Source organism: Ochotona princeps, chromosome 15 (genome assembly GCF_030435755.1).
Source record: "Ochotona princeps isolate mOchPri1 chromosome 15, mOchPri1.hap1, whole genome shotgun sequence".
NCBI lineage: Eukaryota > Metazoa > Chordata > Mammalia > Lagomorpha > Ochotonidae > Ochotona > Ochotona princeps.
The window spans coordinates 27,021,390-27,035,782 of record NC_080846.1 but is presented as its reverse complement, the minus strand read 5'-3'; the positions used below and the strand labels follow the sequence as shown (position 1 = coordinate 27,035,782).

Below are 14,393 nucleotides of genomic sequence, written 5' to 3'. Positions count from 1 at the left end.
TGCTCTATTTTACTCGTTGAAAAACGAAATAAAAAACAAGCTTATGTGTAAGACAGATCCTGTTTTAAGTTACGAATTATAAAGATATAATATGGTGTTTTTATGATTAAATTTCACTGCTGGTTTATGAAGGAGAGAAAAAAGGCCCATCACACTGATACGTTATTTCTGAGGCACAGAATGCATTTAGAATGTTAAAAAAGAAAGAAAACAAAAAGCTTAAAGAATTTCAGCATCAACACATATGCTAGTAGAGTGGTTGCTAATGCAGAACTTGCTAACACATGCTTACTAATGCATCCATTTTGAAGCATCAAATGTAGTATTTTTTTAGATTTATGTGTTTCTCCGTTGTTCAAGGTAAAGCTAGATCCTGACATTTGCATAATTTACATGTTTTCTTATGAGACGAATATAATCAGTTACCAATTTTTATCGGTCTGAGGTACTTGAGGCTTTATCTAATTTGATAACTCAAGGGCACTACATAGTCTAAAATATTACTCTCAAAATACTTTACAATATATTTTTAAAATTTAACATTCTTATGAATAAGGCCAAAATCTCACTTTTGCTGGCTTAAAACAAAACAAAACAACAACAACAACAACAACAACAAAATACATCAAGTTGAAATAAAAGGACCCTACCTCAGGCTTCTATAAATTTTTCAGACCACAGTGCCAATAAAAATATAATTAATACAAACTCCAGTAGTTTGAAGGTCTCATTTAATGTTGGTTAAATCCTAATCTTATTTAGAATGTAGTTTCTCAGCTTTGGTATACAACAAGAATTCTTTTTCTAATATAAATTACACTTATTACTTGTCACAGGTTATTCTTCAACGATAGTTTAAATACAGACAGACAAAACATCTTGCAAACACAATTTCCTAGCAAAACTGTCCATGTAATTCTAACGTAAGGCACTTCCAATAATTTTCAAATAAAGTCTCATAAAAAGGTTTTGAATATTTTGTAATCAAGTATTCATAAGCTGTACAGTAATGTTACTTCAAATAAAACGTTCTTAATAATTACCTTAAATAGCTTTGCCTCCAAAAAGAATGAAGGATGAACATCAAGTTCTGTCCAAGCTAAACTTAGGTGACAGTGCCCTTTATCTGTGTCAGATTTAGATGACTGCCAGTGTTTTATCTTGCTGCTCTTGTTCGAGAATCTTGAAATCCTCCAAGGGAAGACTATTTAAGGCAGTTGGTAAGATGTATTCTGATGTGCCCCTAGGTAATAGGTTATTAGCTTCTAAATTCTTCACCAAGCATGTGGCTTGAATCCATCTATGAGTTGCTCTACGTTCTTTCTGTAGGCAAGTTTTCATTTTTCTCCTCAAGCTTGCTATTTCTTTTTCCAGTTTAATTATCCTCCTTTTGGCTTCCATTGGATTCCTAAAGGCATAACTGTGTTCAAGTAGTACTTGTTGATTACTTAGGTTTGATTTTAAATTAGATGGTCCAGATGAAGTACAACTATTGTTTTTCTTCAAAAGCTTCTTTGACTTGAGTTTCTGATCCAAATAAAATTAAAGGGTTGAACACAAATTATGGATGTTATAAATAAATATATACTGTCACTTTGGGTAAACCTGCTTTAAAAGTCTAATGGGAAGCAACAGCAGTCCATCTCATTTAATCACTGATTAAGATTCTCAAACTGTTGAATATACTCTAGTCATCTATTTCTTTTTGTCATTTCTCTCTGGAGAAATTGAAACATGGATTTGGAACAGTGGATCTCCAAGGTCTCTTCCAAAATATTGAATGTAAGTCTGTATAGACTTACCAACTTTGTAATTCTGTTACCAAGGCCTATTTAGAATGTGTCAACATTTTGTTTATTTGTGATACAGGCTTGATTCTCTTTTTTACTTAACAAAATTTAAGAGTCTAAAGAAACATTCTCAAACATTAAGTTTCAAAAGATGTATTTATTAATTGCTCACAGTAACATCTTCAAGAATTTAAAATCGGAGAGCTGGTGTTGTAGTATGACAGGCTAAGACACCACCTACAATACCAGATTATATGGGTGCTGGTTTGAGTCCTATCTACTTCACTTCTGATTCAGCTCCCTACTAATTTTCCTGGCAAAGTATCTGATTCCTGATAAATTTCTCCTCCGTATTTAAATTCTCATATTCTGTCACTAGAATAATTTTTTCTGCAAATTTAATCTCATGTTGGTTTAATTCTTCCTTGTCTACCCATTATCTAAAGGGAAAAAATCGTTGCATAGCACATCATACTATTTAGGATCTTGTTCTATTCATCATTCACTGTCTTGACTGTACTCTAGCAATACTAAAACATTTATAATTAGAAGATTATATCACATTCTCATAATTTTCTTTCATTCATTAAATAAACATTAGTTGAAACAATCTGAATTTCTGCAAACATGATAGTGAACACATAAGAAATATATTTTCTGTTTTGCTGATCCCTCAGTCCCTGGTCATAGCGAACTGTCAGGGACTCATTTTTTTTTTAAGTAGAGACTGACAGACATAGGTCTTCACTGCTGGTTCACTCCCCAGATGCTCCCAACAGCCAGTCTGAAGCCATGAGCCTTGAACTCAATCTGGGTATCCCACAAGGGCAGCAGAGACCCAAATACCTGGGCTATTACGGCTGCCTCCCAGGGAGGTATCAACAGGAGGCTGGACTCGAGCAGAATTGAGTCCCGGCACTCTCATACAGGTTGCAGAAATACCGCATGGCATCTTCACTGCTGTCTCTCTCACTCCACGGACTTTTGATCTTATTATCCACAGCATTTGTCTTAGATTGTAGCATAATGTTTGGTATTCACTGAATGAGTAAATGACCAAAATGTCAAAAATGAGACACATTTCAGATTTTATCCAATTAAGTGTACTATGTGCTAGGCACTCTCTGAAGTGATAAGAAATCAGAAATGAAAATCAGGAAGTGATATTGTGGTACAGTGGTTTAGGCTGCCCACTTGCGATGACGATATCCCACATCCTGTCCTGCCTGCTAAACTTCCGACCCACAGCCCTGCTCATGTGCCTGGGAAAGCAATGGCAGATTGGTCCTTGCCACTCATGTTGGAGTTCCACGCTCAGAACTCTGGCCCGGCCTAGTCCTGGCCATTTCAGTCATTTGGGGAGTGAGCCAGTGAGTGGAAGAGCTTTCTCTGTGTGTCTCTTGCTGTTAAAGCAGTTTATTGCCTGTTAAAGTAATAAATCGTTTTAAAAAATGAATAAAGTTCTCTTCCAGAGATTTTCTAACGTGTGAAAATGTGTTTATCTCAGACTTCTCTCCCATTTAGATATTAATTCGTGTATATCCACTGTTTAACTCACTCTTTTTTTTTTTAAGATTTATTCATTTTATTACAGCCAGATATACACAGAGGAGGAGAGATAGAGAGGAAGATCTTCCGTCCAATGATTCACTCCCCAAGTGAGCTGCAACAGGCCTATGCGCGCCGATCCGAAGCTGGGAACCTGGAACCTCTTCCAGGTCTCCCACGCAGGTGCAGGATCCCAATGCATTGGGCTGTCCTCAACTGCTTTCCCAGGCCACAAGCAGGGAGCTGGATGGGAAGTGGAGCTGCCGGGATTAGAACCAGCGCCCATATGGGATCCCGGGGCTTTCAGGGCGAGGACTTTAGGCGCTAGGCCACGCTGCCGGGCCCTGTTTAACTCACTCTTAAGCAGTGGTTTGTTTTTTTTTCTTCTCTCAGAGGAAAAGATTGTCCTTTTCAAAGTTAAACTATCTGTGCTCATTCTAGTCCTTCTTATCTCTTGGCAACCTTTTCTCAGCTTGTTTTTTTTCTCACTGAAAAAACCAACTAGGTTTACCTAACTAGGTAAAATAATTTTCATTCTGTGCCTTTTCTATTCCCTTAAACTTGCTAACATTTGATCACTTTCAATTTATACTTCAACCCACAGTTTTGTTCTAATCTTGAACTCCAGGTGTTCTATGCAAGGTCAAGCACCCTCTCAGGGTTCCAAATCCAGATCTTCAAGCCCAGCTGGAATGCTGGAGTTCTATGAAGTTTTCTGTTACATTTCATTCTGAACTTAGATTCCTTAAGGTAATTCTGAGTGTATTACTCATAAAGTACTTAGCAGTATTTGCCTATTATCTTAAAATAAGAGCAGAGTGAGAACCAGATATTTTATTATGCATTTCACAATTTCATCAGTAGTGAATTTATTGTTAACAGCTGATAAGCAATGTAAAACTCCAGTACAGTAAAAACAATTTGGATTCATGAAAGGAAATTGGGGTCAAGAAACCTGAGCTCTGCCTATGGAATTGTATCATCAAATAATATATTAATTTAAAAAAAGTATAAAAAGAAACCTGAGCTCTAATTCTAGTCAGAACCTCTATTGTACAATAGCACATACTGCAACTTTCTTGAGTAGCACTGCTATACATGGATGTTAGTATATTCTAATTTGTTATATACACAAAACAGAATGGGTTTTATAAAGGCAAAAGGAGAGGAACATTACCTACCATAGACTTAATATGGGTACAAAAATCAAAAATGGTTGGAACAGCATCCATTTTTAGTCGTCGAGTCTGTCCTGTTAGGTCAAAACAAGAGGCTTCAAAGTGCTTTGAACAAAGAAAAGTATGTTTTCCTGGCACAAAATTTTTGCGCCTAACCAGGCGAATCCATTCCTTTCTTCTTTTAGGATCCAAAGGAAACCTTAAAAAAGAGAAACAGTTCAAGTGTATCATACATGTATGACTGTACCTAAATGGCTACAAGAAATTAAAGAGGTGATGAATTAAGGTAATGCCCATTTACATAAGAAATTTAATGTAATATGCAAACACTGAAACAAAATTCATGCTAATCTTATATAAGTTGGAAAAAAACTAGCAAAAAATTGATTTGAGTGATTTTAGTTTTCAGGACTTCTACAACAGATATGTTGTTGTACTCTATTCCTTTACATGGGCAGTAAAAGAAAAAGACACTAAATTGATCTAGAAAAAGTTTATATAAAACAGTTATATTCAGAAGTAATTTCACAGTGCATTGATCTGCTGCTGGTATATGTGCTCAAGAGAAATCAACTATGTAAAGACTGAATTTTATCAAGAAAAGCTAGGGCAAATTGTGGTACTTCTTCCTCTATGTTCTGTTCATATGACACCTAATTTTTAAAATTTTAATAAATTTCCAATGAAACAAAAAATTAAGTTTAAGACAGATATCATTACTATATCTTTTCACCTATTCAACACTTAGCACAGTGCTTTGCAAAGTAGAGACTTAAAATTTGCTTAGTTAATACAAATATCAAATATTTAAATTAGTAAGTAATGAAGTACTTCCATGTAGTTAAACTACATTGATTTTTAAAAAAAGTTTAAAGTTATAGAGCAGAGCAAAAAAGCATTATTATAAAAAGGCAGAAAGCCTTGTAGCAATGTTTTTCTTTTCATATTTATTCAGATTACAAAATATACTAATTTGTCTCCAGTGTACCTGTTAGGGAAGAGAAGAATATAAGGGCTGCCTCTAAGGCTCTGCTTGTGAGCTATGCTGACAGACTCAACACTGTAAAGTCCAGTGCCTCATGCACCTATCGTAGCCTGTAAGAATTAATTATGAAGTAACTAGTGTGTAGAAGGTATCAGAAGCCATATTACAAGATTAAGAGGCCCCAAAAGAAACTGTATCACATACACAGCTGCCCCTTGGCTTACATGGGAGACTGGCTCCCAGGAACCCTACGGACACCCAAATCCCTGGATGCTCAATTCCTTTATACAAACTGCCATACATACATCTTCTCATATACTTCACATCATCTCCAAGTTAAGTACAGTACTTAACATAAAAGTGCCATGTAAATATTTGTGGTTTGTATTGTTCAGAGTGTAAAAACGTATATTTCATACAGGCACAATTTCTTTTCCAAGTATTTCTGACCCACAGTTGGTTAAATTTATGGAATCCTGGTTACAGAGGGTTAGCTCTACTAGATTTGCTCACATAACCAACAATGAGCAGAAAGAGATGGCGGTCCAATTTCATAGTAACACTTTTTGTCTCCTGTCCCCTGTACTCCAAACATGCTGACTTGAAGGTATTACCATTTGTGTGTCACTGTACAGTTCATGTCTTCATAGATTTTTCACTTCATTAGGAAACAATCCTCACCTCTTGCTGACAGTAAAATCTTATTTCAAAGATCTCTATTCCTCTAATTAAGAGTGTGGAAAAGTTTTCTAAAGCCTGAACTTAAATCCAAGCTTGCTTAGACCTCATAGGTTTAGAATAAATAGGTACTATCCTAAATGAAGACAACCTTCCAAGTATTTTCAGCTCCTTCATGCTTTTTAAAAATTTGTTATTTTTTTTTATTGAAAATGCAGATCTACAGAGAGAATGAAAGACAGAGAGAAAGATCTTCCATCCACGGGTTCACTCCCCAATTGGCTGCAGTGACCAGAGCTGAGCCAATCTGAAGCCAGGAGCCAGGAACTTCTTCCAGGTCTGCCATTTGGGTGCAGGGTGCCAAGGCTTTGTGCCATCATTGACTGCTTTCCCAGGCCACAAGTAGGGAGCTGGATGGAAAGTGGAGCAGCCGGGACATGATCCGGTGTCCATATGGGATCCAGGTACATGCAAGGTGAGAATTTAGCCACTAGGCCATTTGCCGGACCCTGTGATGTTCTGTTTAAAAAACTAACTCATTAATTGTGAAACCAGTGCAACAAATTGAACCCTAACTTGACCAAATTCTTCTCTTTTCAAGCTTTGGGAATCCCTTTACTAAGACACATTTTCAGGATCAGAACACTGCATTTAGATGCTTCACATACCACAGAGCATTAAAATCACTGCTCTTTATTTATTTATTTATTTTTGCTTGAAAAAGAGGTAGACAGACAGCATCTTCCCACCCTCTGGTTCACTGCACAAACGCCCTCAAACAGCGAAGGTAGGGCTAGACTGAAGCCAGCTTAGAACTCAATCCAGGTCTTCCACACGCATGGCAAGCATGCAACCTCTGGGGCTTCTCCAGTACTGCTGCCTTCTAGGGTGCCCACCAGCAAGAAGCTGGCATTAGCAATGGAGCCTAGACTCAAACCCAGGCATCCTGCTAGGGAGTGTGGGGGTCCCAAGTGCCTACCTCAACTTCATTCTATTCTAACGGTTTACTTTTCTATCTTGCCCACAAAGTTCCAGGACAGGGCCTACTCCACTTAACCCCGAACAGTTTTATATTTGGTTTTTGTTTTTATATGGCACTAACTTTATTTTGAATGTGACATACAGATTTTTCTCAGCACATTGGAAGAATGAGATATAGCAAATAAGCTGAAATTTTTTTTTATTATATTGTATTATGTGACAGTTTTATAGGCACTGGGATTCCCCCCACCCCTCCCCAAACCCTTCCCCAATGGTGGGTTCCTCCACCTTGCTGCATTGCCACAGTTCAAGCTCAGTTAAGATTCTTTCATTGCAAGCATATACCAAGCATAGAGTCCAGCATCTTATTGTCCAGATAAGTTCAACGGCTTGTTGGGGAGACCATCTCTAGTCTGAAGGCAGAGACGGCAGAGTATCATCCCGATCAATTAAAAGCCCCAACATAACATCATCAACAATTTATAATGTTATGGAATTAATTGACATAGTATTGAGTAACCAATATGTTAAAGAAAAACGCAAGTTCTTAACCACATCCTGTGACTACTTCATTGACATTTCAATTTTAGTTTATATACAACTGGGTTCTATACATCTTAAAAAGAAGCTGGATTTAAGTAACAACAACACATCACTGATCCCACTGAGACCCTCATCTCACGCTGGGGTGTGTGGGGCCGAGTCCTGGCTCTTGTCCCGACTCCAGCTCCCAGCTAATGTGTGCTCCGGGAAGCAGTTGGGGATAAGCAGCTCAAGTCGTTCGGTCACTGCCCTTCCCCCCACCCCCCCGCATGGAAGACATGGATTGAGTTCCAGTTCCTGGCTTCAGCGTGGCAACATCCGCAACAAATGCACTTATTTCGGGAAGTGAAACAGCCAAATAAGAGGCATCTCTCCCTCTAATGAATTAAATCTAAATCATTTATTTGGAAGGGAGAGAGAAAATATCTTCCATCTGTTGGTTCATTTCCAAAAAGTCACAACAGCAGGCTGGGCTGGGCTAAGGTCAGGAGCCAGGGACTCCATTCTAGTCGCCAAGGCAGACAACAAGGGCACGAGGACTTGGGCCATCTCTGGCTGTCGTCCCAAGTGCATCAGCAGGGAACTGGTTTGGAAGCAGTTTGGGACACAACGCAGTGCTCTGAATGAGATGCTGGCATCAAAGGCAGTAACTTAACCAGCTGTACAACTCTAGTCAAAAAGGGTATATATGAAAAAAAAAAAAACCTAGGGCCCGGCCGCATGGCCTAGCGGCTAAAAGTCCTTGCCTTGGACGCCCCGGGATCCCATGTGGGTGCCGGTTCTAGTCCCGGCAGCTCCACTTCCCATCCAGCTCCCTGCTCGTGGCCTGGGAAAGCAGTTGAGGATGGCCCAATGCCTTGGGACCCTGCACCCGTGTGGGAGACCTGGAAGAGGTTCCAGGTTCCCGGCTTCGGATGGGTGCAGCACCAGCCATTGCGCTCACTTGGGGAGTGAAACATCGGACAGAAGATCTTCCTCTCTGTCTCTCCTCCTCTGTGTATCTGACTTTCTAATAAAATAAATAAATCTTAAAAAAAAACCTATAAATCTCCAAAACTTAATATGCTGGTAACAGATGGATATACCAGGCTCACAAAAACATCAAAAATTACTTAGTATTTTAAACAATTGTATATTGTTTGTGTGACTGCCTCTTACATTTCTTCAATCACTGTCTGACATTGAAGACACAGTAGCTAATAGAACAGACATGATACGTGCCTTCTAGGAGCATGTATTGTGTATTGAGGAGACAGAAACAAATCACCTGGTACAATAGCAGAGATAATGAGAACACTGCCTGCCTCTGGACAGCCAGAGAGAGAAGTTCCATTTACTGGTTCACTCCCCAGATGCCTGCAACAGCAGCACTGGTTCAGGCTGAAATCAAGAAAACCTGGAACTCAATCTAGGTCTTCCACATGGGTGGAAGGGATCCACCTTTTTCAATCATCACTTGTTGCCTCCCAGATATTGCATTTGCAAGAAGCTGAACTGGAAGAGGAGCTGGAAAAACCAAGCACTCCAATATGGGATACAAGCACTGTGGTTGACAACCATGCCCCAGCTCTGCTTTTTATTACCCGTCAAGTAAGAATATCAATGACTAATGAATAAGGATTAAATGGGAAAATATGGTAAGTGCTCGGCCTGATTTATAGTATGTTACAACTACTAATGGCTGCTCATTACCTGAACGCACTGGGATCCCATATAGGCACTGGTTCTAATCCCGGCAGCTCCACTTCCCATCCAGCTCCTTGCTTGTGGCCTGGGAAAGCAGTTGAGGACGGCCCAAAGCCTTGGGACCCTGCACCCACGGGGCAGAGCTGGACGAGGTTCTTGGCTCCTGGCTTCGGATTGGCTCAGCTCCGGCCATTGCAGTCACTTGAGGAATGAATCATTGGATGAAAGATCTTCCTCTGTCTCTCCTCCTCTGATTTTGCAATAAAAATAAATCTTAAAAAGAAAAGTAACTGAGTCCCAGCTGATGGCTCAGTGGCTAAATTCTCGCCTTACATGCGCTAGGATCCCATATGGGCACAAGTTTGTGTCCTGGCTGCTCCACTTCCCATCCAGCTCCCTGCTTGTGGCCTGGGAAAGCAGTAGAGGAGGCCCAAAGCCTCGGGACTCTGACCCTGTGTGGGAGACCTGGAAGAAGCTTTTGGCTTCGGATCAGCTCAGCTCTGGCCATTGTGATCACTTGTGGAGTGAACCAGCAGACGGACCTTTCTGTCTCTCCTCTCTGTAAAAATCTACCTTTCCAATAAAAATAAATAAAAAATTGTAAAAAGTAATTAGAAGTGTTGAGTCTTTATAAACAGTTAAGTACAAGGTTGCATGGAACCACATAACAGCAAGGGCTAATCTAGTCAGGAGGGTAAGAGGAGGAAGGAGAGAAGCCAGCGTGAGTAGTGAGGATTGTGAGTATCCTGGGCACAGGCAAGAATGGTATGACTAGAAATAGTACCAGAGGGCCTGGTAACTCATTAAACAGCTGAATTGCAACAGCTGTTAACAGAATGTTTTTGGACTGGCAATTAAACACAGCCCTTAGCAAAAGCTGAATCATGAATTCTTCCATCCGCTGGTTTACACCCCAGATAGCGGCAAATGGCAAGGGCTGGGCCAGACTGAAATCAGGAGCTAGGAGTCTCTTCCAGGCTCCCATGTGGGTCACAAGGGTTCAAGTATTTGGAACACTATTTGTTGCTTTTCCCAGCCCATCAGCAGGGAGCAGGATCAGAAGCAGAGCAGATGGAACACAAACCGGCACCAATTCGAGAGGCTGGTGCTGCAGACAGCAACCTTACCACTATGCCACAACATGAGTCCCTATTTTCTATACCCTTTGTAATGTCAGTTGTGACTATATGGTGGAAATAGTATAATGGTGCAGTACTGCACATCCTTTTCTAACTCCAGCCTTGATAGGAGTATTTGTATCACAGGTTATTTCCTTTTTTTTTCCTCTCTCTTTCCTGGGAGTTGGTTATTACAGATTTAGCAACACAACACTGTTAACAGAAGATTGGTTAGGAGTGCAGAATGGATGACGAAACAGTTAAGAAGCTGTTGCAATAATCTGATAAAGAAGTGGTAAGAAGTCAAGGGCAAATGACTTTGAAATTTCTGGATGGATGATGTTTCCATTTACTGAGAAAAGGAATACAGGAAGTGGAACATATCTGGGGGAATGACGGTTCATCGGTCCAGAACTAGATAGAGACCGGGAAATTACTGAGCAGGCACTTGACCTTCAAGTCTGGAAGCAGAGTGACAGAGACAAGAGACACTGAAATGGAAAGCATCAACAGGTGAATATGCCTGAGACTACAGAAATAGCTGAAATCATCCTGTACCAGTGTGAGGACCCTGGTTACGGGAAAGGAGAAGGGCTGATGAGCATCCTGGAGACAGGCCAAGAAATAAGAAAGTCCCAAAGCTACTGTGAAATAATTCAAGAGTGGAGACTATTTCAAGGAGGAAATGGTGACACAACACGAAAAATCAATCTAGAGACAATGAGATGTTAGCCAAAGGTAGTTTCAGATTATTGGGCAGACCTAGGCTAGTAGATAAGAAAAATGAAGTTAGTTTAAGTAATAAAATTTGTACATAAGGCCAGGGGTCAGTTAATATTTATGTTAGAGATGTATTTTTAATGTAGCTATTAATAGTTCTAAGACACAACTTCCAGTATAAATGTTAAATTAACAGCGAGCAAACTGTGAGCATGTTATTGTACCACCATGCACCTTTTAAAAAAGTTTTTTAAGACTTACTTTTTTTTTTTGTTTAAGATTCATTTTATTTTTATTACCAAGTCAGATATACTGAGAGGAGGAGAGATAGAGAGGAAGTGGAGCTGCTGGGATTAGAATCAGCAGCCATATGGGATCAAGGCGAGGACCTTAGCCACTAAGCCACGCTGCCAAGCCCCCCCCCCTTTTTTTTTTAATTGGAAAGGCAGCTATACAGAGAGGAGGCACAAAGATCTTCTGTCCACTGGTTCATTCCCCAAATGGCCACAATGGCCATAGTTAAGCTGATCCGAAGCCAGGAGCTTCTTCTTGGTCTCCCACACGTGTGAAGGCTCCTAAGGCTTTGGGCCATTCTCTATTGCTTTCTTGGGCCATAATCAGGGACCCGGACATGAAGCAAGGATTTAGCCACTAGGCAATCGTGCTGGGCATTTTATTTTTGTTAAAGCAACCAAACTTTACTGCTTTTCTCATGCAGTGCTTTTGCAAGGCACTGTGGTATGGACTGGAAATACTGGAAGGACTTGCGAAGAATTCTTGCAATGACACAGAAAGGATGATATGAAAGTCACACTGAGACTAGATGCTTGACTGTTTCTAACCAGGATATCAAACATCAGGGATGAGTTTAAGTTAAAATTCTCAGGTGGGGCCCGGCAGCGTGGCCTAGTGGATAAAGTCCTCGCCTTGAAAGCCCCGGGATCCCATATGGGCGCCAGTTCTAATCCCGGGAGCTCCACTTCCCATCCAGCTCCCTGCTTGTGGCCTGGGAAAGCAGTCGAGGACGGCCCAATGCCTTGGGACCCTGCACCCGTGTGGGAGACCTGGAAGAGGTTCCAGGTTCCCGGCATCGGATCGGCACAGCACCGGCCCGTTGCAGCTCACTTGGGGAGTGAATCATCGGACGGAAGATCTTCCTCTCTGTCTCTCCTCCTCTGTGTATATCTGGCTGTAATAAAATGAAGAAATCTTTAAAAAAAAAAAAATTCTCAGGTGTTCACTATACATCTTTTTTTTTATCCTTTCAACATTGTTTCTGATTTCTGGACTTACTGCTCTCTCACCTTCCAAATTAATTGACCAAGTCCAGCTGTTTCTCTTAAATATGTCGAGAAACCTGTCTCACTGTCTCCATCAATACCTCCCTAATCCAAGTTCCTAGGTGGACTGCCCTGATTTTTACCACAGCTTTGTAAGAAATCCTCACCTGATGTCCCTTAATCCGTTCTCATATCCCTTCATCTAGTACTGCTTGTGCCAGCATCTAAGCCATGCATGGTTAGTTCAGCTGATGTATTGATAGGATTTCTGCGTGAGGGGAAAAGTAACTCACATTCTATAGTACTTTTTCATCAAATTCAGCACTTTCCCTAACAGTGTAATTCTCCACATCATGGCCGCAGGGCTTCCTAAAATGCTAGTATCACGCCATTCTTCTTTTTAAATCCTCCAAGGCCTGAGTACTCTTAGAAGGAGACAGAAAATACTTAATTAGCGAAACAGCCCAAATCTGTGTCATTCTTTGATCCCACTGGAAACACTGAACCTTTTGAGAAGTGTCCTTGGATTTCCCAAGGCTCCTGGTTCTGAGTCTCTGAGGGTCTTTCAGTGGTGCTTTCTTGTTAAATGTCCTCCTCCTCCACTAAACTTAAATTCCAGGAGGGAAAGACATTTTTGGATCCATAGCAGAATGTTGGTACCTGTCTGATGAGTGACTAAATGAAGCACTACATTATGAAAACAAAGCATCACAAGGTTGTTGTTTTGATAGGGGCCACATTTAGTTATAGGTAAGGAGAGCCTTTCAATCTCCACATTCTAGCACCATGTTACTTGTGAGGTCTATAAAACAAATTGTTGTCACGTAATTTCACTATGTTGGGCAGGTGCCAGCAAGTTGCAGGAAAGCTGAACATTTACTGAGCAAACATTCCAGATAGTGTTCAAAGCGCTTTCAAAAACTGACTTGACAGAACTAACGAGTTTTGAATACCCTTCCAAGGAACGAAGGAAAAACAAAACCGGGGTTTTTATTTCTCAGGAAAAAAAAAAAAAGGAATTATCTTTCTGATTCACATCGCTTAGGCCAGGGCTATAAATGACGATTCCCTCAGGCTCTGTGTGTGACTGAAACATCCAAATACTTCCCATGGCAATTCAGCCAGGGACAAGTTGTTGATTTTAACGGGAACAGCGCAGGCTTCAAAGGTGGTCAGCGACTTCATGGGGGATGAGCTTTTCCCTGACGGTGCCATTCATGTCCCAAACCTGGCGTCATCTAGAAAAGATCAGTGAAACGGCAGAAAACGAGGCTGTCCCACGTTCACTGTGGGGCCCTCATCCTGCATTTCATTCAAAAGGTAAACCTTCCCGGGGGAGGGGTGGGGCGGAGGAGAAAAAAAAAATCAACTGGGGAAACACAAAGGACAAAATGCCGCTTCCTAGCTGCCGGCAGAGCAAGTGACTCCAGGCGGGAGCGGGCTGCCAGCCTCGGAGCTCCCGCTGCCGTCCGCACCCTCCCCGCCCAGGGTTACCTGTGGAAGCTGATGTTAATGTGTTTGTTGTAGGTGGTAGCACAGCCCGCCGCGGCGCAATTGGTCGGCATTTCCCGCTCCCAAGCCTGCGGCCGAGCACGCACGAAGCCGACCCAGGGCGCTCGGTGGTGAAGAGGGGGCGTGCAGGGCTCACCCCGCCCGGGCTCTTTATTAATATGGCGGGTGAGGATCCCCAGAACCGACCATCCCGGAGCTCCCGTCGCCTGCGTGTGCCTTCAGCAACATGGCTGACAAATAAACCCCTCCCCACTTCTCCCGTCTCTGTGGCTACGGTCCCCGGAGCAATGAAAAGATTAAAGGATGACGAAAAGGAAAGGCTTCCAAGACAGTCTCCCCGGAGGCCCGCCCTCGGCGGGACGCACCCAAGGCGC

General features: G+C 41.4%; 1 protein-coding gene across 1 annotated transcript; it reads right to left on the bottom strand.

The window, feature by feature from the left end:
- Window positions 1-885: 885 nt before the first annotated feature.
- Window positions 886-14,278, bottom strand: THAP2 (THAP domain containing 2). Its single transcript, XM_058673876.1, has 3 exons — window positions 14,002-14,278; window positions 4,520-4,715; window positions 886-1,527 (listed from the first exon to the last, which is right to left on the bottom strand). Exons 1-3 carry the CDS (start codon window positions 14,070-14,072, stop codon window positions 1,138-1,140), a joined length of 657 nt encoding a protein of 218 aa, XP_058529859.1. The 5' UTR covers window positions 14,073-14,278; the 3' UTR covers window positions 886-1,137.
- Window positions 14,279-14,393: the final 115 nt, after the last annotated feature.